At 44.9% G+C, this 27,454-nt stretch overlaps 3 protein-coding genes across 6 annotated transcripts in view; 1 reads left to right on the top strand and 2 right to left on the bottom strand.

Moving 5' to 3' along the window:
- Positions 1-21,637, top strand: part of EDA14 (embryo sac development arrest 14) — a 60,998-nt gene extending 39,361 nt beyond the window's left edge. For 3 of the 4 annotated variants that reach the window (XM_086778712.1, XM_086778711.1, XM_086778709.1), the window contains exons 7-9: positions 20,712-20,801; positions 20,929-21,028; positions 21,154-21,637. In XM_086778712.1, the coding sequence (XP_086634838.1) occupies positions 20,712-20,801; positions 20,929-21,028; positions 21,154-21,246 (283 nt within the window). In that variant the 3' untranslated portion in view covers positions 21,247-21,637. The remainder of the gene's footprint in view (positions 1-20,711; positions 20,802-20,928; positions 21,029-21,153) is intronic. The other variant, XM_086778713.1, reaches the window with a different exon arrangement.
- On the bottom strand, positions 6,425-7,745 carry LOC147616078 (uncharacterized). Its single transcript, XM_086778708.1, has one exon. The coding sequence runs from the start codon at positions 7,603-7,605 to the stop codon at positions 6,565-6,567; it is 1,041 nt and encodes a 346-aa protein (XP_086634834.1). The 5' UTR covers positions 7,606-7,745; the 3' UTR covers positions 6,425-6,564.
- On the bottom strand, positions 15,663-17,333 carry LOC147616077 (uncharacterized). Its single transcript, XM_086778714.1, has 2 exons — positions 16,243-17,333; positions 15,663-16,121 (listed from the first exon to the last, which is right to left on the bottom strand). The coding sequence occupies exons 1-2, from the start codon at positions 17,275-17,277 to the stop codon at positions 15,693-15,695; spliced, it is 1,464 nt and encodes a 487-aa protein (XP_086634840.1). The 5' UTR covers positions 17,278-17,333; the 3' UTR covers positions 15,663-15,692.
- Positions 21,638-27,454: the final 5,817 nt, after the last annotated feature.

The raw sequence follows: 27,454 nt of genomic DNA, 5'->3' as shown, positions 1-27,454 counted from the left end.
TGGGTTTCTTTGTAGCAGGATTAGCCGACTCGTACCGTTTACAGGTCAAGAATAACAAGTGCAAAACTTTTGGGCGAGGCCATTCACTCTGCACATATTTATGATGATTCGATGGTCTCTTCCAAAACCAAGTTCGTAACGGAGCAATGGAACAAGCACAAAAGAAAGTTTTCTGCGCCGATGACTAGCACGATAGAAGGAATGTTTTCGAACCAACCTTCGAAGAATTCTAACTCGACTATAGTGAAGAAAGACCATCTCCTCAAGGCTTTGAAGCTCATGGAGGAGGGACGACGTTTCATCTGCAAAGAAAAATGACACATGCGTAACGAGTGCCCGAAGAAGAGTGCTAAAAACAACGTAGGACCCAAGACGAAGGCAACCAACTAGTTGTCTTTGAGAGGTACTTCAGTCATTGTACTTTCTCACCCTAGTTCATGTTCTGATTATCTGTTCAACTCAAGGTTTTTGGCTTACACGATCTTCTCCGAGTTTATGGAGAAGTGAATGGCCATAGAATCCACGTTCTTCTGGACCTCAGAAGCTCACACAACTTTGTTAATTACAATCTTGTGCAGAAATTGGGTCTGGACACGATGCTTAGCGATCATACCTATGAGGTACGCCTACCTGCGGGTCGGCAAGTGTGGGATCGAAAGGTGGAGTAGCTACCGATCTGGATTCAGGACCACAGAGATATTCCGGAGGGCTATGTTATTGTCACCAGCCTGGACATTTCCCAGTATGAAAGGAGTTTGGTGGACTCCAGGATGTCTAAATATTTGGAAAGTACAAGCTTTGGGAATGGGGGATGATCCTAGAATACAAAGGACCACACTCCTAAAATTTAGGAGAGTTGCTATTTTTGGTCCGATTCCGATGGAAATTCTGTTCGCGTCATTACATTTGGAATTGAGGAGATACCAAGAGTTGGCAAAGTGCCTATGACAGAATGTCTACCAGTTGGGATATCAAAGTGAGACAAGTGGCCTCACACATGTCACTCCAGCTATTGTGTGGCTCTCCACTTGTCATTGTAGCCTTCTCTTGCCATTTTAGCTCATGGGAGGCCCAAATCTATAAATTGGAGCCCTCTCTCGAGGCTCTCTTGTTGCACACTAGTCTCTACCACCGTTACAGGCTGCCCTAATGATGGCTACTCTCTTTCTCTCTCTCTTGAAGGCTGCCCATGAAGAATACTGGCTGTTGCGAACTGTTTTGGAGGCTTCCATCGCGAAGAAATACTGAAGGCAAGGGTATTTAATCATTTATTATGATTTCTGGCCATTGTTCTTGTTGTACAAGCCTTTGTACCTGTTGTACTAGCCATTGTACTGGTTGTACTAGTCCTTGTACTTGGTGTACCAGCTTTTGTACTTGCTATATCAGCTTTTGTACTTGTTGTACCAACCATTGTACCTGTTGTACTAGTCACTATACATACTGGACCAGCATTTGTACTTGCTGGACATGTTGTACCAGCCACCGTACCGATTGTACCAGCCACTATACTTGCTGTACCAGCCACTATACCGACTATACCAGCCACTGTACCTATTGTACCGGTTGAATGGAGAGTTGTACTTGTTGTACTAGCTCTATTGCATGAAGACCCGTGGTTTTTGGGGAAGAATCAGTACCCACATGGAGGTATATGGATTCTATTATTGGCTCGGCATTTCTACAGCCTATGTTCCGGCTTGGTTGCCTTGTGTTGGACTGTGTTATGGCATTTGTATATGGATAATCCAGCATCTCCCGTGGGGAGAGTAAGGCCCTCAAAGCTTGTACATGATATTATTCTCCTTGCGTAATAAAATACTCCAAGGGGGGGGTCGGCCCATTCCGGCCTCTATGCGGTGTCACACGGGCAAGCTTCATTTTCAGCATTTGTGGATATTTTGTCGAGCTTTTATGTTTTATGCAAAGTGATGATGGATATGTGTTAAGGCTGTGGCCATGTTTAAGTGTATTAATATGCATTGATGGTATCAACAAGTGTGTCAAAGGCCCTAGTCTCCCGGGCACCTGCCGCGAGTTACAGTTACGCACCTAGAGCATGTAGACTTGCTATTAGGGATTGAGTGGTTTAAGATTCTTAAGGTCCAGATAGATTGGTCTAGTTATTCTTTTTCTTTTGCACATAGAAACACCCAGTTTTGTATCCAAGGTGATTATATACATCCCTCTCGCATTGACTATGATCGAGTGCATAAGATGAAAGATTTAATGAAGCACCTACCTTAGCACTACCCGATCCTAGACGGCCTTATGTTCTTGAGACTGACGCTAGTGACTATGCGATTGAGGCTGCTCTATTTCAAGATGGTAGACTTGTTGCTTTCGAGAGTTGAAAGCTAGACGACACTCAATCACGTTTGCCAACCCTTGAGAAGGAGCTTTATCTTGTTATTTACGCTCTCAAGGTTTCGAGACATGATTTATATGGCTCCAAGTTTGTGATATTGATTGATTGATTTATATGGCTCCAAGTTTGTGATATTGATTGATCATCAGTCGATCAAGTATGTGTGCGATGCGGATGATTTGAGAGGACGAAAAGCTAGATGGATAGAGTTAATGCAAGATATTGATTTTGAAATACATTATCGCAAGGGGTCCATGAATAGTGTTGCAGATGCGCTTAGTCGGATCAGAGAGGTGAATACTTTGTCGTTCACCGAGATTTCCATTGACTTATTTCAGTAATTGAGAGAGCTTTGCAGGATTGATAGTTATTTTGGTCCATATTGGAGGATCCAGGATAGGAGCTCATTGATTGACCAAGACTCAGTGACTAGCCTACCATTCAGGTTGCGGGAGGCCAGTGGATGATTCGGAATGGTTTACTATTCGGTAATGACAATTTTTGTGTACCACAGGTCTCAGACATTAGGTCCAAGATTCTTAAGGAGTGTCATGACGCCTCTTCTACTGGACACCCTGGGGTACACAGGACATTAGCTTTAGTGAGACACACTTTATATTGGCCAAAGATGAAAGGGTATGTAGAAGATTATGTCCTCAAGTGTCAGATTGTCAAGTAAATCAAGCTAAACGCTTTAGACAGGCTGGGATGTTACATCCTTTGCAAATCCCAGGTAATAAGTGGGAAAGTATTTTTATGGATTTTATTACTGGATTGCCAAGAACACGTCAAGGCCACGATTCTATTTGGGTGGTAGTGGACCACTTGACTTGTATATGTGTAGCTACGTGCCATGATGTGCCACTTACTGAGCGGGGACGCTTGCCAGTGAGCTGTGAAGCTTGCCCTATCTTCTGACATGTTTTATTGCATGTGATTAGGTGGTGAGTTTGGCATATTCATTTATTTTAAATGTTGCTATCCTAACCTTTATATTTATAAAGTTATGTATTCACACTTGTTAAAGTTATTGGCCTTGGGCAACAATAAGTGTGGGTGCCCAAAACCCATTTTAAGTAATTTATGTATTTGCCATAAAGAGAACACGGGGGATGGAGTACGTGGAGGGGAGAAATGTTGCCAACCCGATGCTCTCTCTCTCTCTCTCTCTCTCTCTCTCTCTCTCTTCGAGTGGGCCCGATTTTGCCCACTCTCTCTCTCTTCCATGCTGTTGGCGTGAAGTAGCAAACCCGACTCCTTTTCTTCTTCTCACCGGTGTATGGAACCCACCCCCCCACCCCCCTCCCCCCCCCCCCCCCCCCTAGTTGGCATGCTGAAACAGAAGTACCAAAAACTCTTTTTGTTCTCTTCGAAGGTGTTACAACAAGTACCCGATTACACTCTCTCTTTCTCCCTCTAGCTTGGATACGACGTGCTGAAGCGAACCTAAGACCTGTTGGAAATCCTTATGTACCTGCTGTACTTGCTGGAAGCTTTATTATACAGCCCTCTGCACCTGCTGAAAAGTCTACTGTACGGGCTGCTCTTGCTGAAAAACTCTACTGTACCTACTGTGCTTACAGTATTACCTGCTGCACCAGATGTACTTGCTGTGAACCGGCTCTGTATGTACCTATTTGAGTGAAGGTTGTCTTAGAGAAGCATAAACTGCTGGTCATGTGACAACCTACCTTTTCCACAGGTAAGAGTTGCAAGCAGAATGACACAATAGAGTATTGTTATTATTTTTGTTTTCTTCCTTGATTTGTGTGCAGAGTAGCTGCTATCACACTCTCACTGGGAGAATGTGAGATTATACTTTCCTTGAGCTTGCCGTGACCGTGCTCTCAAGTTTTGAGAGCCAGTGAAGGTCAGCGGGCTTGAGGAATTTGGGAGGAAAGCTTTTATTGGGAGTACCAGGTTTTCCTTCCCTCCGCGGTGAATCACCCTGCCAGGTGTTAGTACGGGCGTGCTTGTTGGTGCATGGTCTTGGAAGACCAGTGTAGTGCGGGTGCCTAGCCCAGTGAAGGTGGGAGATTGCCTTTGACACGATCTTCATCTACAAATGGATTTGTCATCGATAACATCTACAATATTTGTCACATTTGTATTCACTCCATGTATGGAGGAGTCCGGCTTATAAGCCCTTGAAATTTGTACTCATTAAATACTCCAAGAAATACATATTGTATTGAGGGGGGAGGGAGGTCGGCCCTTTCCGACCTTGAGCATTGTCATTTTCAGATTTGTAGATGCTTTTGTTGTTCATTAGTTATTAAGGTTAAGTGATCTAAATTTGTGCATTTGTCTTCCAATTGTGGATTGTCTCCAGTGATGAGCAGTTACAAAAGAGCCGTGAGTTTGTAGAGGACATGGTCCTCGATGCCTTACCAAAGGATCTTGTTAGTGAGAGGGTCACGAATGATCACTGAGTCCTCCATAAATTCCACCTTAGTGCCTAATTTGCAAATCTCACGTATAGAAAGGACTCGAGATCAATCAAGGTGAAGAAAGGTGACTTCTCCATAACTTTGGCGGATGAACTTGCCTCTTTGTCCTTTGACTTTCCTTCCGAATCCCGCAGTGTCACCATAAGTGCCCCTATTTGGAGCAATAATCACAAACCTTCTGGTTGCCAGAAGAATTAGAAGTTGAAGAGCCCTTTGGCTTTGCATCCTTGGAGTCTTTGGAGTCCTTAGAATCCTTAGAAGGAGGTGCCCCACTTTTGCCTTTGTTAGGCTGTCCCCCCTCTCTGTCCAATAAAAGCATGGCTACCTTTCTTTGAAGAAGAATCCTTGAATCTGCTCTGCTGATCAAGGACCATAGGCACCGCCTCATCCTAGGTAATGGCTTTCGTCCGTCCTGAGGTAAGAAGTAAAGCATAGTTGTCACGGTATGAAAATACGATACCGTAAGGGAATTTTTGTTACGATATGAAATTTAAAAACACTTACAACCTATGGAGCTTCAAGCTTGAATGTGAGGGAAGGTTGTCGGGGAGGAGTCTATAGTGCTTGAGGAACCATAACATGGATGTGTCTCTCCGAGTTGGATCTCCTGATTGTCTCCAACAAAGAACTTGGATGGATATTGCAATACCAAAGATCTCCCAGTGTAGCGTTTATGACTAAGGAACCGTCCTTGCACAAATACGAGCAGTGCATCTAGGGTGATAGGTTTAGGGACTCCTCTTTAGATCAAAATATGCCATGTCCAAATCTTCTCCCTCGTACATAACTTGAGAATCTACTTGTCTAGCCTACCTATACCAGGGATCTCCAAGTGATGTAGCAAGATCCTCTCATCCTACTAATCAAGTGTACACTACCAGTCTACCTCATAGTTGTCACGGTACGAAAATACGATACCGTACGGTACGATACCGTACGGGAATATTCGGTATGATATGAAATTTTGGGATACGGTACGATAAAATACGGTTTTTTAAATTAAAGAACACCTACAAACATAGACATTTTCAATTTGGAAGGGTAGAGTCTAGAGAAGTTGTTTCAAACCAAAATATCATTAAAAACAACTAAACAAGTTTGAAGTGACAAACAAAAGTACATAAAGTATAGAGGTGCGATGCGATCATGCGCGCTAGGGGCGAGTACAAAAAGAGAGGCTAGAGCCAAGGCCCAAGGAGAGACTAGACAAAGGCATCACTATCAGAGCTCTCGCTGAAATCATCCTCATGAGAAGAGGACACATCAGTGGCCTCGCCGAAGTCGCCATCGCTAAGAAGGTTGCCCTCATCATCGAACTCGGGCTCTCTAAGCTCATGTGAGAAGCCAAAGGGAGCATCCTCATCTGCAAGAGCAAGTGTGGAGCTACCCGATCCATGCCGCACATAGGTATGCACTATGTCCCTGGGAGCACCACGAACCGTGCATCCACGGCTTCCTACTTGCACTCCTCTGCCACTACCTCCACGCCCACGACGAGTGCGAGTAGGTCGTCGATCAAACGACTCGAGCTCTCGATAGATCTCTGCATAGATCCTCTCCTCCTCCTCATCCTGCACTATGTTTACACTCTGAAGAGTGCCCCCTGTGAGCTTGAATGCATCCACATTCACCTACATTGTACAATGATCAAGTGACAAGCAATGTATTAGAATTTGGTTCCAAATTTCAATAAACATTGAAGTTTGAAATTTGAATGCTTATAACTTATAACTTATAAGTTGTAACTTATACCTGTCTCGCCGATTCCATCTTTTGCATTGCGCGCAGCATGCGCAAGTTAGCGCGGCAATACACTAGCCGCTCTAACTGTTGCGTGCTCAAGCGATTACGTAACTTCGTGTGTACAAGTGAGTAGGAACTCCAGTTCCTCTCACATGCACCTGAAGAGCAATCTTGAGGTAGGATTCTCAAAGCCACCTTTTGGAGGCTTGAGAGCGCATACCCAAATGTCTCCCACCAAAAGAGGGGCTTCACAAGGGATTCCCTCTTCCAACAGGTAGTAGATGCAAACGCGGCTCCTCCCCTTTGGTCATTGTAGCTTATGAGCTCCTCAAGGAACTTCCCATGGCGATCCTCCGGCAATGCTTTGGGCAAGTAAGCATCTCGGGCTTCAAGTAGCTCCACGTTGGTGAAGAGGGCGGGTGATTTGTAAGCCGGATGTAATAAAGCGGCAAGACCATGGATAGGTCTTCGCATCCACTTCCACCTCTTCTCCACAATGGCCAACATACCATCGCGCTTCTCCTCGTCGATGGAAGGAGAAACGCGTAACTCTGCTATGGCCTCTCCCATGAAGTGAACAAGAAGGCCCGTGGTGGCTCCCTCCATGTCGGTCATCCGCAATACCCTATAGAAGGGCGTGACCGCAATGACAATAGTGCGGACCGACTGCCAAAACTCCTCCTTTAGGCAAAGCCGTTGCATGGCTTTGGCCTCCGCCGATTCTCGCTCATCCCACTCATTCCACATTGTGGAGACCACTGTTTGGCGAAGGGAGGATTTCACATCGTGGAGGCGCTCCAAGAGGAGCCACATGTAGGCGAAGCGTGTAGATGAAGGCTTCTTCAATTCCAACTTGCTATGTTCGCGGAACATGGCAAGCACCTTCACCTTTGTGGTGAAGAAGGTAACAATAGAGATAGCTTCGGTCATTACTTCCTTCATCCACACTAACTTGCCCATATCCTCCATGAGCAAGTCAATGCAATGGGAGGCACAAGGCGTCCATACTATGGAGGGATAGTCCTTCTCGAGCAACTTCCCCATCCGACGGCAATTTGAAGTGTTGTCGGTGATGACTTGCACCACGTTCTTCGATCCAACCTACATGTCACAATGCACATGAATGGATGCAACGAGCGTATGCGGTATGAGACTTGAGTCATGACTCATGATATAGCCACATATGATCATATCACATATACTAAAGCCTAAACTTTAAAGACTTTAGTGCAATTTGAAAGTTGAAACTTACCTCCATGATGGCTTGCTTGATATGGCGATATATGAATGCACCCGATGTTTTCCTCCCCGCCTTTCCGGAATCCACGCCCCGCACAAAGTATGTGCCAAGAGGGCAAGAGACGAGTATATTGATGATGCCTCTCTTCTTCTGGTCACTCCATCCGTCGGAGAGGATGCTACACCCATACTTGGACCATGCCGCCCGCACCGGATTGAGAGATCTATCGATTCTTTCCCTCTCGTCCACAAGCCTCTTCGTGCGCATGTCATGATAGGAGACGCCGATCCATCCTTCACATGGGCCCACATTTGCAATGGCTTTCACCATTGACTTCCATTGATCTACCTTGAGCACATGGAATGAGAGATTGCACTCAATAATGGTGCGTGCAATCTCTATATCCGCTAGCCGTTACCGTTCTCGGAGATGTGATAGAGAAGAAGAGAACCCCCCGGTGGCTTGGGCTAGAGTGGCTTGCCTCATGGGAGACTCAAGCCTTTGTCTCTTTGAGGAGGCGGAGGCGGAGGCGGCACCGATGGAGGCGGCGGGGGAGGATGTATCACAAGGCGGGGAAATGACCTCATCATCCGCCCTTGAGCTTCTACCACTATCATAGTGAGCACCCAATCCACCCTTGATCTTGTTGAAGATCTCATCGGATATAGCAAGGGGGACTTCCTTGCATGGTGCAACTTGCCCCCCCACCTTTCCAACATGTTGGAGAAGCCTAGTAACTCCACTTGTGTATTGTTTGCCACAATACTTACAAGTCCACCTATATGACTTGGACTTTCCATCGGCTTTCTCTACATGGATAGCATGCACATTGAAGGCTTCATTCTTCTCCCTTGTCATTGTAATAGAGAGAGAGAAGTTAGAAGATTCAAGAGATGGATAGGCTTGAGAGAGAGAGAGAGAGAGAGAGAGGCTTGAGAAAATGAGAGAGTGAGGCTTGAGTCTTGACTCTTGAGAGAGAGAGAGCCTAAAGGCTTGAGAGAGAGAGAGGCTTGAGAGAGGGCCTATGGGGAAGAGAGCGGCTTGAAAGTTGAGAGTTGAGAGAGAGAGAGAGAGAGAGGGGGGGGGGCTTGATGGTCACTTGAGCAAGACTCAAGAGAGGGGGGGGCTTGATGGTTACAACTCACTAGAGTAATGAGAGGCTAGAGCTTTGAGAGAGGCTTAGGGGGTGGGCATTTTATAAGGCCATGTAGCATGTCCAATGGGCACATGGGCCACAAAGCATGCCCAAAACGGCCAGCAAACGGCTACAAAACGGCTACAACAACGGACAGAAACGGCTAGAAAAATGCGCAGTCGGCGGCGGCGCAACGGCTAAAAACGGGCAGAATTGGCATATCGTACCGTACGATATCGTACGGTACGAATCGTACGTACGAATTGATTCGTACGCGTACGAGAAACAACCATGGTCTACCTTCCCAGATTTTTTAGGTCTCTCAACAACCCCATATGGAATACTGAGTGGACATGGAAGTTGCGAAGTATTGCGGCATTTGGGATCTTCGTTAAGCAGGGTTTCTATATTTTTTAAAAGCATTTGGATTTCTTTTTCAAAGTTTTTTTTTAGAGGGAAGAAAAACTCGTATTGTACGATACCGTATGATATCGTATCGTATGAACCGTACGGTATGAATGGGATCGTAGCAGTCCAAGAAACAACTATGAAGTAAAGAATAGAAACTCTCATATTTTGGGGACAATTGAGCAAGTAGCCGGATGGCCATATCCTCAGAGGAAATCTCCTTCCTGCACCCAGAAATCTTAGATCGCAATGACTCCAGTTTGTTGATGTGATTCTGCATAGAAGTAAAATCAGCGGGTGAAAGCCAATAATAGTACCTTTTTAAGGAACTTTTGTCGTACGCCGTGATCCCATTGTGAGCCCTCAGTCCTGGGAGGGACAGTCAAGCACGAGCTAGGTAGGAACCATAGAGGTCAGTCTAGAGTGAGTCCTCTTAACCCACTTGGAGAATCCTCTCAGATAAGCCTTAGCTTAGGTCTTGCATTAGCTTAGGTCTTGCATCAGAAGCATTAGCAAGCATGTTGCATGCTTATGGACCAGCCCATGGCTACAACATCTTTTATGTTGTGCAAATGAGAATTGCGGAATTACTTAATATTTTATGTGATATTTATGGTAAGCTCATTTGCCACATGGTCGTGACTGGCTACGCGTGAGAGCGTGAAGTAGTGGTCGCGTCGTGCTGGGCGGATAAGTGAGATTTAATGTGTCTTGTGTTTTTTGTTGAGCAGATTAGGGCACGGAGTAGCGTGGGTGCGATGGATTTTGGCCGGTGCGCAGCCGTCGTATTTTGATGTGCGATGATGGTCGCCCACCCATAGTTTCATTTAATTAAATTGCAACAATTTTGATGTAAATAGCTAAGCTTAGGGACCAAGTTACTTTTTGATATTAATGGCCCAAAGTGGAATGTATCAAGCTATATTCGTGAGCACTCGCTTTTTTCTTTTTTCTTTTTGATACCAATGCTATTAATAAACCTCCATAGCCATAACAAAGCTTCATAAATAGACAAGAAGAAGATAAATAAAGCAAACTATGCACGACAAAGAGAGTGGGTTCAATCTCCCCCCAGAGGTACACATAGCTCTTTGAACGCAAACTTGGATTGTAGTGTACAGCTCCTCTCACCCATAGGTGGCTATTGGGTTAGAGGTGCACATGGTGCTGATCCTCCTTGCAACAGGAATATTTTGAGATTGTTTATGAACTGTTTATGGGCTGTTTTTGTTTGGCTGCAAATTCAGCAATGTACTTGGGTTTTCGGCTACAAGTACAGGACACTTGGTTATGTTTCTTGGCATGGGAATGATGCAAGCTCGCATGGCTGCGTGCTCATGGAGCAGATTGTTTTCTTCCTCCTAGAAAGGAACAGAAGGACCTACAGTTATGGGCATCTCTATGTTTCCAGATGTTTCATGAGGGAACAAGTAACTAGATGTATGCTGTTGTTGGCACTGTTGTTGAATGGTGCAATGAATGGTTCTGTATGGAAACAGGACAGAAGTTTCAAAGGGTAACAGGCCTAAGGGTTTCATGTAGAAACAGGTCGTAGGTTTCTCAAGGAAACATGTATTTGGGTTTCTCCAGGAGATAGGTCACATGCAGGCAGAAGGTACAGGAATGGACACATGTTTGGTACAGCCTTGCTACTGATTGGGCAGGGGACATGGAATCCATGACAGAGATGGATAGTACCCTTGGAAGGTAGAGAAGGTTGGTACAGGTGTGTGAACTGTATGGTACGCTGTGCTGTGATACGAGTTCTCTTGTGAGAGACAGTTTGGGAGTCTGTGTTGTGATTGAGAAGCACTGGATGTGTCAAGGTTTGATGCTGTTCATAGTGTGAGAGGCTATGGATGGTTGTGGTAGCCCTGATCATAGGAGAAAGCTTCTGTATGCAGACTAAATGCGAGAGAGTCTTTCGATGTGAACAATGGCTAGACTTGTTTGTGGATGCCGAGTGGACAAGAAGCCATGATGCAGGTTCTTTGCAGGCTGCAGGGGTTCTACTGAGACGGCTGAGTTTCGAGCCTTATTGTAATCGAAGCTCTTAAAATCAATTAAAGAAATACCGCAAGGGGCACCACTGCGTTTTGGGGCCAATCGGTGTCTGTGTACTATTTGCAGGAGCACTCTAGCTCCCCCTCTTTGTTTTCCTTTGCTAGGTCCTCAATGGCGTTGAAGTGTTTTATGTGCGAGTGTTTGTTTCACCGCCCGTCAGGCCGGTTTCAAGGTTCCGTTACCGGGACATCGTTGACTTTCTCAAGGAGGCGAGCCTGTGGTGGTTTTCACATCAAAAACTTCAACATGAGGAAAGTGAAAAGGAAGTGCAGGAGGCAGTGGAGGATGGCGTGTCTTTGTCTATATGAGGTGAAGAGCAAGAGCTGAAGATGAAGCTCAGGAGAAAAGACACCAAGGACAAGAGGTAGTCGGCGAGGAACAAGAAGCAGTTGAAGTGTTATGGTGGAAAACATTCGACAGTTTGTCACCGGTCGTTTCTTCATAGAGGGTTCATGGGTTCGAAAGACAGTTTCTTTCTATGTTTAGCAGTGGTGATCTACTATGCTTCATCGAGGACTTGTGCATATCACTTGGGTGGAGTGCAAGCAGGTTTTGGGTGCCTGAGGATGTATCAGATGAGGCTCAGACGAAAGCGGAGGAACTTGACGAGGTTCTTATTCCCGAGCAGATACTGGCACATAAGGAAAGAAAGGTACAGGGTAAAGTTTCCCGTCGCTATCCTGTGAAGTTCAAGAGCTGTTCATTGATGGATGCGAAGTGGATGGAGGAGGGCGACTTAGCAGATTCACCTCAGGATTTGCAACTTTATCTTGATGCCTTTGAGTTGGAGTCGACTCTTGTAACGGCTCATTCAGGTTCAGCATAGCATAGGTCTGGAGCATTGCCTGATGCTCAAGAGGGGGGTAGAACCTCCGCTCCCTTGTTACAGACAGGCTCAGTTGTTATCTAGGAGTCGCTTGGTGACATCTTTGTATTCACCCGAAGGTACTGGAGGCTGACAGTACATCTGCTTATGGGACTTCTATGATCTTGTGTTCTAGACACATGAGATGGTACAGTTGGGTATGGTTCACAGTCGGCCGCACCTTGAACTATAACTGCAACTATGGATAACTCTATGGAGGGCATAAGTCTTGCGAGCAGTCCTAGAGTTGGTGTGGTTCATGGCTATATGGATCGAACTCTACTTGTGCATGTATGCATACACTTTTTGTGGTATTATTGTATTCTGGTGCCATTGGATCCTGGTACCACTGAGAATACATTGGATAATACTGAGGATTGTGACATGTGCTGCATGTATATTGTTATGATGCATCAAGTGCTTTATTATGTTCATGGAAACACCACTGGGTGTGACTCCTGCGGGATGGCCATGAGACATATGTGGGAAGTACTTAGTGGATGTAGTGTTTGGTTGCATTGAATGCTTTCATATGCTCATGTTGTACCATCAGTCGTGGGTCCTGCGGGATGTCCATGGGCGTACGGCTTGCGAGCAGCCATTAGACTGTTACTTTAGAGTAGGTAGAGCATTTTGAGGAGCATATTGTTTGCGAATGCATGTGTGTCATGCATATGTGTGTCATATGTAGAATGATGCATGGTTTTGTTTTTGGCTAACACAGTTAACGTGTTTCCATTTGGTTTTAGACTTTTGCTGTCGGTTCTGAAGGAACAAGCAAGAGTGGTTTGTCACTTTGACGTGACAGTGTGGCCTATTGTGCAGGATGATTGTTTTATCATCCAGATGCATTGGAGGACCATTGTTTTTGCCATATGGGGAGTCTTTGCTTATAAGATGCCTTACTGTGCTATTGAGTGTTATCGAGGACACTTGCTATTTTTCAAAGGGGCGTATGTCACGACCCTGGGTTTTTCTCTGGATAGTATGCAGGTGAGCACGGGGACGTGGTGGACAGTGTGAATGGCATCAGATTGGAGTTAAGAAGGAAGCCCATGTGTGGACAACCCCAAGTGTGAAGGGGGCAAAGATACTTTAATTTAAGAAGGTTTTATAACCTTTGGTGGGCAAAAATTAAAGTTATAAAGGTTTTAAAACCTTGGGAGGTCCCTAGGCAATTTATAGAGGCTACTCCACTTTTGGAGGCCCACATCTCTCTCTTCTCTCTCTCTCTTGCTTTTGGGGAGGAGTCGAGCAAGCTGGCTTCGTGGATGAGAAGGGAACCACACCTGCGTAGAGAGTACCCATATAGAACTGCTGGTCGTACAGAACAAGTGGTTGAGTACTGTACGGAACAGGTGGCTGCATGTTTACTGGCGGCTGGAAGTACAGGCGGAGCTGGCGACCAGGGTACGGGTGCTGCAAGTTCAGACACCTACTGTGCAGGTTGGCTGGCGGCTGGTGTACAGGCAGTAACTGCAAGCCTGTACGGACTGTAGGTACAGTCAAGTACGATGCAATCCTGTACAGTTGGTACAGGCGGCGGCTGCTGTACGACAGCTGATACAGGCGGCGGCTGGTTGAGTACTGTGCGGGCAGTGCGCATCGTATAGGCGGCAGTGCATCTCTCAGGCGGCCAGGCGTGTGCTTTTTGAAGGACGGCGTGTTTTTGCAAAAAGGAGGGGCTGGTTTCCCTGGACTCTCAGGTGGCCAGGACTGCAGAGGTACACACAGCTCTTTGAAGGCAAACTTGGATTGTAGTGTACAGCTCCTCTCACCCATAGGTGGCTATTGGGTCAAAGGTGCACATGGTGCTGATCCTCCTTGCAACAGGAATATTTTGAGACTGTTTATGAACTGTTTATGGGCTGTTTTTGTTTGGCTGCAAATTCAGCAATGTACTTGGGTTTCTGGCTACAAGTACAGGACACTTGGTTATGTTTCTTGACATGGGAATGATGCTAGCTCGCATGGCTGCGTGGGAACAGGTAACTAGATGTATGCTGTTGTTGGCACTGTTGTTGAATGGTGCAATGAATGGTTCTGTATGGAAACAGGACAGAAGTTTCAAAGGGTAACAGGCCTAAGGGTTTCATGTAGAAACAGGTCGTAGGTTTCTCGAGGAAACGTGTATTTGGGTTTCTCCAGGAGATAGGTCACATGCAGGCAGAAGGTACAGGAATGGACACATGTTTGGTACAGCCTTGCTACTGATTGGGCAGGGGGCAGGGAATCCATGACAGAGATGGATAGTACCCTTGGAAGGTAGAGAAGGTTGGTACAGGTGTGTGAACTGTATGGTATGCTGTGCTGTGATACGAGTTCTCTTTTGAGAGACAGTTTGGGAGTCTGTGTTGTGATGCAGAAGCATTGGATGTGTCAGGGTTTGATGCTGTTCATAGTGTGAGAGGCTATGGATGGTTGTGGCAGCCCTGATCATAGGAGAAAGCTTCTGTATGCAGACTCAATGCAAGAGAGTCTTTCGATGTGAACAATGGCTAGACTTGTTTGTGGATGCCGAGTGGACAAGAAGCCATGATGCAGGTTCTTTGCAGGCTGCAGGGGTTCTACTGAGACGGCTGAGTTTCGAGCCTTATTGTAATCAAAGCTCTTAAAATCAATTAAAGAAATACCGCAAGGGGCGCCACTGCGTTTTGGGGCCAATCGGTGTCTGTGTACTATTTGCACTAGCACTCTAGCTCCCCCTCTTTGTTTTCCTTTGCTAGGTCCTCAATGGCGTTGAAGTGTTTTATGTGCGAGTGTTTGTTTCACCGCCCGTCAGGCCGGTTTCACTCGACTTGATAAGTGGCCCAGAAGAGTCTTCTACAGTGCGCTTGGATTAGTGGATTCTCAGTCGACGCACGGTCTCCCTTGTCCTTGCATTGGGCAGAATTCAGTCCATTTAAGCAGAATTTGGTCTTCATCCTCTCCAAGCAAACATTGAAGCTCCTTTTCAATATTCAGCCAGCATATGCCATGTCCAAATCTTCTCCCTCGTACATAACTTGAGAATCTACTTGTCTAGCCTACCTATACCAAGGATCTCCAAGTGATGTAGCAAGATCCTCTCATCCTACTAATCAAGTGTACACTACCAGTCTACCTCATAGTTGTCACGGTACGAAAATACGATACCGTACGGTACGATACCGTACGGGAATATTCGGTATGATATGAAATTTTGGGATACGGTACGATAAAATACGATTTTTTAAATTAAAGAACACCTACAAACATAGACATTTTCAATTTGGAAGGGTAGAGTCTAGAGAAGTTGTTTCAAACCAAAATATCATTAAAAACAACTAAACAAGTTTGAAGTGACAAACAAAAGTACATAAAGTATAGAGGTGCGATGCGATCATGCGCGCTAGGGGCGAGTACAAAAAGAGAGGCTAGAGCCAAGGCCCAAGGAGAGACTAGACAAAGGCATCACTATCAGAGCTCTCGCTGAAATCATCCTCATGAGAAGAGGACACATCAGTGGCCTCGCCGAAGTCGCCATCGCTAAGAAGGTTGCCCTCATCATCGAACTCGGGCTCTCTAAGCTCATGTGAGAAGCCAAAGGGAGCATCCTCATCTGCAAGAGCGAGTGTGGAGCTACCCGATCCACGCCCCACATAGGTATGCACTATGTCCCTGGGAGCACCACGAACCGTGCATCCACGGCTTCCTACTTGCACTCCTCTGCCACTACCTCCACGCCCACGACGAGTGCGAGTAGGTCGTCGATCAAACGACTCGAGCTCTCGATAGATCTCTGCATAGATCCTCTCCTCCTCCTCATCCTGCACTATGTTTACACTCTGAAGAGTGCCCCCTGTGAGCTTGAATGCATCCACATTCACCTACATTGTACAATGATCAAGTGACAAGCAATGTATTAGAATTTGGTTCCAAATTTCAATAAACATTGAAGTTTGAAATTTGAATGCTTATAACTTATAACTTATAAGTTGTAACTTATACCTGTCTCGCCGATTCCATCTTTTGCATTGCGCGCAGCATGCGCAAGTTAGCGCGGCAATACACTAGCCGCTCTAACTGTTGCGTGCTCAAGCGATTACGTAACTTCGTGTGTACAAGTGAGTAGGAACTCCAGTTCCTCTCACATGCACCTGAAGAGCAATCCTGAGCTAGGATTCTCAAAGCCACCTTTTGGAGGCTTGAGAGCGCATACCCAAATGTCTCCCACCAAAAGAGGGGCTTCACAAGGGATTCCCTCTTCCAACAGGTAGTAGATGCAAACGCGGCTCCTCCCCTTTGGTCATTGTAGCTTATGAGCTCCTCAAGGAACTTCCCATGGCGATCCTCCGGCAATGCTTTGGGCAAGTAAGCATCTCGGGCTTCAAGTAGCTCCACGTTGGTGAAGAGGGCGGGTGATTTGTAAGCCGGATGTAATAAAGCGGCAAGACCATGGATAGGTCTTCGCATCCACTTCCACCCCTTCTCCACAATGGCCAACATACCATCGCGCTTCTCCTCGTCGATGGAAGGAGAAACGCGTAACTCTGCTATGGCCTCTCCCATGAAGTGAACAAGAAGGCCCGTGGTGGCTCCCTCCATGTCGGTCATCCGCAATACCCTATAGAAGGGCGTGACCGCAATGACAATAGTGCGGACCGACTGCCAAAACTCCTCCTTTAGGCAAAGCCGTTGCATGGCTTTGGCCTCCGCCGATTCTCGCTCATCCCACTCATTCCACATTGTGGAGACCACTGTTTGGCGAAGGGAGGATTTCACATCGTGGAGGCGCTCCAAGAGGAGCCACATGTAGGCGAAGCGTGTAGATGAAGGCTTCTTCAATTCCAACTTGCTATGTTCGCGGAACATGGCAAGCACCTTCACCTTTGTGGTGAAGAAGGTAACAATAGAGATAGCTTCGGTCATTACTTCCTTCATCCACACTAACTTGCCCATATCCTCCATGAGCAAGTCAATGCAATGGGAGGCACAAGGCGTCCATACTATGGAGGGATAGTCCTTCTCGAGCAACTTCCCCATCCGACGGCAATTTGAAGCGTTGTCGGTGATGACTTGCACCACGTTCTTCGATCCAACCTACATGTCACAATGCACATGAATGGATGCAACGAGCGTATGCGGTATGAGACTTGAGTCATGACTCATGATATAGCCACATATGATCATATCACATATACTAAAGCCTAAACTTTAAAGACTTTAGTGCAATTTGAAAGTTGAAACTTACCTCCATGATGGCTTGCTTGATATGGCGATATATGAATGCACCCGATGTTTTCCTCCCCGCCTTTCCGGAATCCACGCCCCGCACAAAGTATGTGCCAAGAGGGCAAGAGACAAGTATATTGATGATGCCTCTCTTCTTCTGGTCACTCCATCCGTCGGAGAGGATGCTACACCCATACTTGGACCATGCCGCCCGCACCGGATTGAGAGATCTATCGATTCTTTCCCTCTCGTCCACAAGCCTCTTCCTGCGCATGTCATGATAGGAGACGCCGGTCCATCCTTCACATGGGCCCACATTTGCAATGGCTTTCACCATTGACTTCCATTGATCTACCTTGAGCACATGGAATGAGAGATTGCACTCAATAATGGTGCGTGCAATCTCTATATCCGCTAGCCGTTGCCGTTCTCGGAGATGTGATAGAGAAGAAGAGAACCCCCCGGTGGCTTGGGCTAGAGTGGCTTGCCTCATGGGAGACTCAAGCCTTTGTCTCTTTGAGGAGGCGGAGGCGGAGGCGGCACCGATGGAGGCGGCGGGGGAGGATGTATCACAAGGCGGGGAAATGACCTCATCATCTGCCCTTGAGCTTCTACCACTATCATAGTGAGCACCCAATCCACCCTTGATCTTGTTGAAGATCTCATCGGATATAGCAAGGGGGACTTCCTTGCATGGTGCAACTTGCCCCCCCACCTTTCCAACATGTTGGAGAAGCCTAGTAACTCCACTTGTGTATTGTTTGCCACAATACTTACAAGTCCACCTATATGACTTGGACTTTCCATCGGCTTTCTCTACATGGATAGCATGCACATTGAAGGCTTCATTCTTCTCCCTTGTCATTGTAATAGAGAGAGAGAAGTTAGAAGATTCAAGAGATGGATAGGCTTGAGAGAGAGAGAGAGAGAGAGAGAGAGAGGCTTGAGAAAATGAGAGAGTGAGGCTTGAGTCTTGACTCTTGAGAGAGAGAGAGCCTAAAGGCTTGAGAGAGAGAGAGGCTTGAGAGAGGGCCTATGGGGGAGAGAGCGGCTTGAAAGTTGAGAGTTGAGAGAGAGAGAGAGAGAGAGGGGGGGGCTTGATGGTCACTTGAGCAAGACTCAAGAGAGGGGGGGGCTTGATGGTTACATTTCACTAGAGTAATGAGAGGCTAGAGCTTTGAGAGAGGCTTAGGGGGTGGGCATTTTATAAGGCCATGTAGCATGTCCAATGGGCACATGGGCCACAAAGCATGCCCAAAACGGCCAGCAAACGGCTACAAAACGGCTACAACAACGGACAGAAACGGCTAGAAAAATGTGTAGTCGGCGGCGGCGCAACGGCTAAAAACGGGCAGAATTGGCATATCGTACCGTATGATATCGTACGGTATCGTATCGTACGAATCGTACGTACGAATTGATTCGTACGCGTACGAGAAACAACCATGGCTACAACTATCCTGGACTTGCATAAGTGGCCCAGAAGAGTCTTCTACAGGGCCCTTGGATTGGTGGATTCTCAATCGACGCAGGGTCTTCCTCGTCTTTGCGTTGGGCAGTCATAACTCTTGTTCTCAAGCATTTTACAGAAGTTCTCCAAAGAAGTAATATAAGCAAATACTCCTGCATGCAGCAGAGGGGGGGGGTGTGGTTTTGGGGTGTGGGGTGGCTTTCAGTGGGTATTAGGGGACCAATATTGTGTTGTCTACATTCTCTTTTCTCTCTCTCTCTACTCAATGAATGGATGCTAAAAATCTCACCAAAGTAATGAAGGCTTTATTGTGTGTTACCATGGTTTACCTCACTGCCTGCATGTAACATTGGTATCGGCGCATCAGGTTGGTGACTCAACTCAGCTACCTAAAGAAGTGAGAGCATCCGATGGATGGCAATACTGCGTTTAGGAAAAACCACCTAGGCCTCCGGCAAAAATGTTCTTTGGTCTGGAGGAACAAAGAAGAAAAGACGCGAAGAAGTAAGAAGAAAAGATGAAGAAGAAAAAAATAATGTGGAGGAACAAAGGGATGAGGAAGCCACACAGAAGTATGAGGAAGACCAGCGCCGTCGAGAATAAGGCGCTCTTTACTTGTCCATTGGTCCTTTGGCATCTCCTCAAGGATGAGGATAATGAGCTTGAAGAAGTGCATCTGGCAACTATGGGTCAGTCGGGGACCTTTGTGTGGTACAGATCATTGCTTTTTTTCATGCGGAGCCGCTTCTCCGTGGTGGTGAGTGATGTGGTGCCTTCGATGTAAGGAAAGTTGTAGACGGTCCCCTTGCCTTCATTTGGAACAAGAACTTGCTCGAGGACCACCTTCTTTTGCCAGGCATGAACCTTAGGTCGATGTGGACTTCCCTTGGCGCGGCCATATGGTCTCTCTGCATCTGATGATTGTTTAGGGCTTGCGCCTTTTGGGTTGTACTCCCAGCTGACATGCGGCTGTGTAGTCCCTCGGGGCAATGAACTGCCATCCCCCCTCCTCTGGTCCGCGGGGGGTGGTCGATTTTCCAGCATACAGGTTGTCCATTTGTTGGTTCACTAGGCGGACTTCCCTCAAGCTGCCTCCTCTGAAGGATACTTGCGGCAACCATAGTCGACAACATTGTTCGTGGGTTTCTCCCTCTACTTAACCATCTGATCAAAGAGATCAATGTGCCCCTGGCCTTCGACCTCAATGAAGTGCCAGACCTCAACAAGCCACCTCCACCAATCCTGAGGGAAGTACCCATGGAAGATGACGGAGGGACCTAGGGGTGTCGGAATTGTTCTATTTTAAGGGAAATTTTCACGTTCATGTGTCTTCATCCTTGTGCACAGAATCCAGCCCAAGCCCAAATGCAGCAGAGAACTCAACAAACCTGCCTCAATTTTTCAATGCACCAGCCTGCAGCAGAATCGTGCATTCTGGAGAACAATGGTTTGCAATTTTGTAGCTGCAATTCTCAGAGAAAATTGTTTTGCAGTAGAATTTTCAGTGTCCACCTTTTGTACTAACACTTGTATTATAAAGCAAGTAGTACCCAAGAAATCAAACTTTATACACTTTGTCTGTGTGTTACCCTAATCCATGCATGGCGGTGGACACAACATCCAGTGTAGACAAAGCTGATCAAATGCTCACACAAACGCCATTTTGTAACATGTTTGACCATGCAAACCAGAGAGGCGTAATCTTTCTGTTGGCTGTATTGGAGTTCATATTACACAAGGATGTTGTTTCTTCTCATTATCATGTAACTTACAGCGAGGCAGCCAAAGAGCTGAGGCCACTTGTGACATCTGAGCATCAACAAGAACGTGGTACCAGAACAGTTATACCAAAACGCATCAAAAAGTGAGTTTTTTAACTCAGTATGTGGTATTTTAGCTCTGCCTTAGACATTGGTGAATGTTCACAAACATCATGGAGGGAGAATAACGAGTCAGGCAAGCCAGGGAAAAAACTAATGCAAATGCTGCAGGCTATGTGATGGCGCATATAGAGAACTGAATGACCGGACAGAAAGGGCTGCGAAATTGCGAAATATGGTCATGACCATGAGCATGCAAAAGGAACTGATGGTGGGTAATTCATAATCTTGCAACTCTTCAGGCCCTTCATGTGGTGAACAAATTTTATGTTTGTAATCATCCCGTTCTCTTGTCTATTCTGTTGGTGATGTTTTTTGTCTTTAATCACACTGTAGGGTAAAGGGAGGAAACGAAAGCTAAACAGCAGTGAGGTTCTTTCACCACCAGAAGCACCTGTTTACAAATGGCACCAAGAAAGGAAAAGATGAGGGAGACGTAAACCACGTGTTTTTTCTTGTACGAGGGAAACTTCATGTAGCGTAAAGCCAGTCAAAGATATTCAAATTTTCATGAGTAAGCTATGCCTTAACGGATATTCTCCTCATTGATTTCAGTGCAGGTCCTGGGGTGGGTGCATTAGGGGGGAGTGGACAGGTCATTCTGCTTTGAAGTCAATGTCAGGACTTCAATGTGCTCGACACTCATGTATCCTTGCTAGTTGTAGCTACTATGTGAGGGATAGATTCGACACAAAAAACTACATGGCACTATTTTTGAGTCTTGGCTAGGCATAGTGTGAAAACAAGTCCATCTATGTAAGTCGTTATTTTAAAGAGAAGTGAACACTCTTCATTTGGAATCAAGCTTGCGAGCTCTCTACCACCTTGTCTTTTTATTACTTGCTCTTTTGCGTTTGGACACATGAACTTGCTAAGGTGAGCTTGAAATTGGTAGATTAGAAGCATGCTAAACTATCAAAAAATCATTTGAAAAATGCATAATTAGCTGTATCAGAATCAATAACTAGGATTAAGACCATTAGTCACATCCCGTCAAGTCTAAAAAATCATAAAACTACCAAAAACTAGGTCAAACCAATCGTTGAGGAGGAGACGTGAGTCCATAGTCTCACACAAAAAGACATGAGCTTGGACATGTAAGCTTGGAGACGTGAGCCATGAGTTTAGACACATGAACTTGCAAATGTGAGCGTGGAGATGTGTCTAGAGGTAGGTATACCTAATATACTACGGATCACTTATTATTGCTATAAAGACTCATACGAGCACACCTACCCATGTTCTTGGAAGATTTTTTTCCCATACAATCTTTATCAATTACAAATTTCAAGGAAAATTCTTATCCTTAATTATTAAAAAAGTAATTATACTTATTATCCAATAATTGTATGCTAACCTTGTCATAGGTCTAATTTCTAGATTTTCGTGTCCTAGGTAAACATTTTTCATACAAGGGATAAGCTCATACAAAAAAAGATTGAGCTCAGAAAAAAGTGAACGTGGATATGTGAGCTTGGAGACGTGAGCTTGGACATATGAGGCTAGAGACGCGTCAACTTGGTCACGTGAGCCTAGAGGCATAAACCTGAATACGTGAGGCTAAACACGTGAATATTCGAGTAGTGTAAACCTATTTCTTCGTCTTGCTCAAGTCAAGCCTTCCATGACCTGTTGGTTTGTAGGACTTTAGAAGGGTAGCATCCATTATGTGGCATTGGGGTTACGTCACAAATTTTGGTAGTAATAGGACCTCCCTCTTTTGAACCTTTTAGTGAAATTCCATTTCTTACAAGACCAATTATTCTTATTTTCACTTCAATTGACATAATTTTGGGTTAGGTGGCAGCTTACGCGACATGTTTCGTAGTTGCTTAAGTTGCATACTTGTCTGAGCAATGGGAACCATTAAACCCACTTGAAAAACCTGAGGAGGACCTTGTTCTTTCATCTCCCTTGCAATCTGTTATGGCAATGAGGTAATATCGTGGTGCTTTCTTGGTCTTTAATGGTGTTTTTTCTATTTTCGTTAACGGCATGACTACTATTACTAGTGCTTAGAAGGTTGCTTTTGGATAACTAGACACATGAGCCTAGCATGTAGCACCAAAAAAAAAGTCAAATCTTTAAAAAAAATTATTCTTGGATCTGCTTTGGAAACACCGAGAACCTTTGATGTAAACTCGATGTGGACTAATTGTTAGAAATGACAATACAACCAACTGAAATGCATCAAACGACCTCAAACTCACCAAGCCTTTGATCCTAGGAAATGATCAGCATTCAGCAGAGTGCTACTAAGTTAAGAATACTAGACTCCTTCGGATCCATCTCAAGTGAGGAGCTTTGGAAGGAGATGAGCCAGTGAAATATATACATGAGTCGAGGAACGACGAAACCCTTGTAAGAGCCGCACGTGCCTCCAAACTTTAAATTCACTAACTGGCTTTGTTAACACCTTAAATTTTATGAAGAAGGTCTTTAATTGCCTTATTTTTAGGTGCAACTACAGTGAAGGAGCACGAGCACAACCTGGAACATCAAGGTTCGCTCCCACAAAAAGCATTAAAACCATGTCAAAATCCACAATGTTTCAAACATTTGGTGTCTCCCAACCCGACCTTGATAGACAAGTAGTCCAATAGCTATTGTTTACGACAAACGGGACATGTCTTTTTTAGTGTACCAACCACGGATAAATGTTCCATAGTACACATGATTGCAAGCGCACACGGCGCAAGCAGTACTGCTATCCATAGGAGTCCATTATAGAAGTGTCTTTACCACCACAGAACCAAGTTCTAGTTCTTCTTCATTTGGATGAGCAATAAGGAACACGAGAAAGAGAAAAGAGCCAATGTCTGTGACTATTTACACTAAAGGGATCCACTAGAGCAATCTCATAGCATGTCCTCAATAGTTGTCCAATGATTCTAAAGACTTAAGGATAAGCAGGCGGAGGACAAGTGCCATTGGAAAAATCATGCAACCTAACTCCATAGGTCAAGAGATCTCGTGCTCTAAAATAGAGTGTCTTGCATAGCCACCTCCTTACGTTCCACTCCCACGTGAACATACATAAGACATGTTGAGGATGGCTTTTGAAATGGAAAGGGGGATTGCAACCAAAATAGCACCTAGAGACTTAGAGTTGGGCAAAACCAAGCCAATCCACATCTCAAGGATGATGACTAAATTTGATAGAACTGGGAATCCCATTCAGTGAGAAGTTCAATTAAATTTGTGAGGCTATGGAAAAGATTGATGATCCCAACAAGATTTACTCATTCAGATTTTGCCTTGAGTAAGCCAATGGTTTAGATGACTAAAACCACTTGAAAAGGCCAATTAACAAGGTCTTGAGACACTTTCTGAAAAGATGTAGGGGAGAAGAGAGCTTGAGCTCTTGCAAGCACACACACACTTACACAAACCCTAGAAGAGAACACACAAGGTGAGAGGTTGAAAATTCTTCTTTTTCTTCACACAACAAAAGAGGTCTACAAAGAAGATAAAGTGACTAATGCACATAATAGAGTATATACAAGCGGTCCATAATGTGAACACGCTAAGAAGAGTGGGTAGATGTGGACTAGTCAGTGTAGTCCAGTTGTCGAATCTTTGGTGAAGATATGTTGGTGCAGCTACCAAATCCGCCAGTGATACCAATGTCGAATAGTCATGCAGGGGCCTCGTGAGTGTCAGCTCATGTTGAGCTTGACATCTCAACACTCCCCCTCAAGCTCAACTCCAGCTCATGGACTCCAAGCATATCCCGAAATCTGCGGAGCTTCTTAGCTCCCAAGGCCTTCGTGAAGATGTGAGCGATCTGATCCTATGTGGTGACGTAGGCCAAGTCTATGTCGCTTGCCAAGACTCTCTTAGTAGTATACAGTTGGCCAGGAAACCTAGTTTTTTATGCACGACGGACGAAACACATTGAGGTACATTACCACTTCACACCAGGTGTCCTAATTGCTGGAATCCCAAGCTCCTCATCAAGGCTCATCTCCGAGCCACTAGAATCTCTATCAACAAGATAATGCCATGCAGAAATATCAGGAATACCAAGGGACTCAATCACTTTCTCTTTGCCTTTATGTGATGTACCAACTACATTTTTATGAGACTGGTATTATGATGTAGCCTGCCATTTTGTGGTCTATCAACAGAACCATTGGGTGAGGACTCTCTTGGTCCACTCATCAATGACTGGGATTGTTGATTTACATTATGTGCAACCACATTTCCACTTACATCAGTTCTAACGGCATCTTTTTCAATAGCATACTAGCTACTCATCTCATCAAATACAACATCCCTACTTACCCTCAATTCACGTGTAGTAAGATTATAACATCTATATTCCTTTTGCTTAAGGGAATACCTAATAAATACAAAATTTTTAACCTTTGGATCCAGCTTGGTACGTAACTCATTTGGCACATGCGCATATACAATACATCCAAAAACTTTCAAAAAGTGAGACAAATCAAGTTTCCTGCCAGTAAACCTCTCCTTTGGCGTTACATCATGTATGCTGTAGTAGGAGTCCTATTCATGATATAAACTGCTATAGATACAGCCTGAGCCCAATAGCTATGTGGCATATTCTTCTCTGCCATCAATGCTTTGCTATCTCTACAATGTGCTAGTTTTTTTGCTCAGCAACTCCATTTTGCTTGTGAAGTGTATCTACATGTAAATTATCTTTGAATGCCATTCTTTCACAAGAATTTAGAGAACTCATTGAAGAAGTATTCTCCCCCTCCATCTGACCTTAAGCACTTCACATGCTTTTTTGTCTGTTTTTCAACCATAACTCTGAAATTTTGAAAATGAGTGAACACTTCACTCTTCTCCTTCACATGAAATACACCCATGCTTTCCTTGTGTGGTCATCAATGAATGTTACGTAGTAGTACGTGGAGGCACCCATAGACATAGTCTTCGCAGGATCCCATACATCTAACTGCACAACATCCAGTACATTCCTGCGCGCATTTCTGTCATGTGAAAATACATGTTTAGTTTTCTTTCCAAATTGACATGCTTCACAAACTTTCTGCATACCTTCAACTTTAAACTTAGGCAGCCCTTTCACAATTTCTTTAGTCTGCATAGACTTCATTCTTTGCACATTTACATGCCCAATTCTCTTATGTAAAATGTCTGTATCTGTAACAACTCTTGAACCATTTACAAACATTGCAGCACTCACTTTAGGCATATTTACATTCAATGTAAACATTCTGCCCACTCTATTGCCTTTTGTAACCAACCTGCACTTATATTTAAAGTCTTCTACATAGCAGCCATCAGGGTTAAACTGAACCTGCAAATGCTGCTCAATCATCTGGCCAACAAAAACTAAATTCTTTGTAAGGTTCGAAACTTGAAGTACATCTACAAGGTACTTCACTTTACCATCCTGCATAGACAATGGCGCATCTCCAACATGGGCAATCGGATGAGCAGTGTCATCCCCTGTTTCAACAAAATCTGGTCTTTCAAGACTCTTCATTTTCTTGAACCACTCACCACCATGACTTATCATGTGGTTCGATGCACCTGAATCAATATACCATACGTGATCCTTACATGTTGTTATATCATTTCCAGATACAGTATTAACCACATATTGCATAACAAACAACCTAGAGGATGTATAATTATTTTGTTGGACCTTTTCATTTCGCATGTCACTCTGCTTCTTATAGCAATCTCACATGCCCAAGCTTACCACAATAAGAACAGCCTCGTTGTGTATGATTATGCTACCTTTGCCAATTACCACGACCTCTTTGGCTCCCCTTGCATCTAAACTGGCGTCTTCCACCTATATGTTGTTGTTGTGAATCTTGGGACTGTTGCTATTGTGCTGCTGACCATTATTCTGATTACCTGCTCAGCCACCACCTTGGCCATGTCCACGACCTCTACCTCTTCCTCTACCTGAACTTGTGTAGAAGGCCTGCTGCTCTGAACTGTTTTTGTTTTGTGAAGATTTTTGATCTTCACCCAAGTTGTTCTCTTCAATGATCAACATTGACACCAAATCTGTGAAGTTGGGAATGTTTTTCGAAGTCTGAATAGACGTCTCAAACACCTTGTATTTGTGGCCCGTGAGACCACGTAGACACACTTCCATCTTATCATCATCATCCATAGAAACACCAATTGATACAAGGGATTCCACAATGTCCTTGATCTTTAAAGCATAATCATTCACATACATATTCTTCTTCTCCACAGTATGAAACTCATTCTTCAACTAAATCTTTCGTGCCTTGGTGTTGGTTTCATACAGCTTCACCAAGGTGTCCCATGCCTTCTTAGGTGACTTGGCATCCTGTATATACCTAATCATAGTATCGTGTATGCTGGTAGAAAGCTAATATATGACTTTTCTTGCTCCTTGATTCCAATCCTTGAACTCTAGCTGCATATCAGTTGGATTAATCTCCGGTATCTCCGGTGCTTCCTCATGTTCACCTTCAATGTAGTCCCAGTAACCTTTTCCCATCAGGAAATTTGTCAATCTAAACCTCCAAGCATGGAAGTTGTTCTTGTCAAGCTTCTCTGCAACAATCTGGTTTATTCCATCATTCGATATATTTTCTATAACACAAATTTACCAATAACAACACTCTTGCTTGTCCTGCACAAAATGTTGTAT

The sequence above is a fragment of the Cibotium barometz genome, chromosome 39, assembly GCF_041138505.1.
Source record: "Cibotium barometz isolate CiBa-2024 chromosome 39, ASM4113850v1, whole genome shotgun sequence".
In the NCBI taxonomy this organism is placed as follows: domain Eukaryota; kingdom Viridiplantae; phylum Streptophyta; class Polypodiopsida; order Cyatheales; family Cibotiaceae; genus Cibotium; species Cibotium barometz.
Note: the sequence above shows the minus strand (reverse complement) of the source record. Positions and strands in the feature narration are given on the sequence as shown.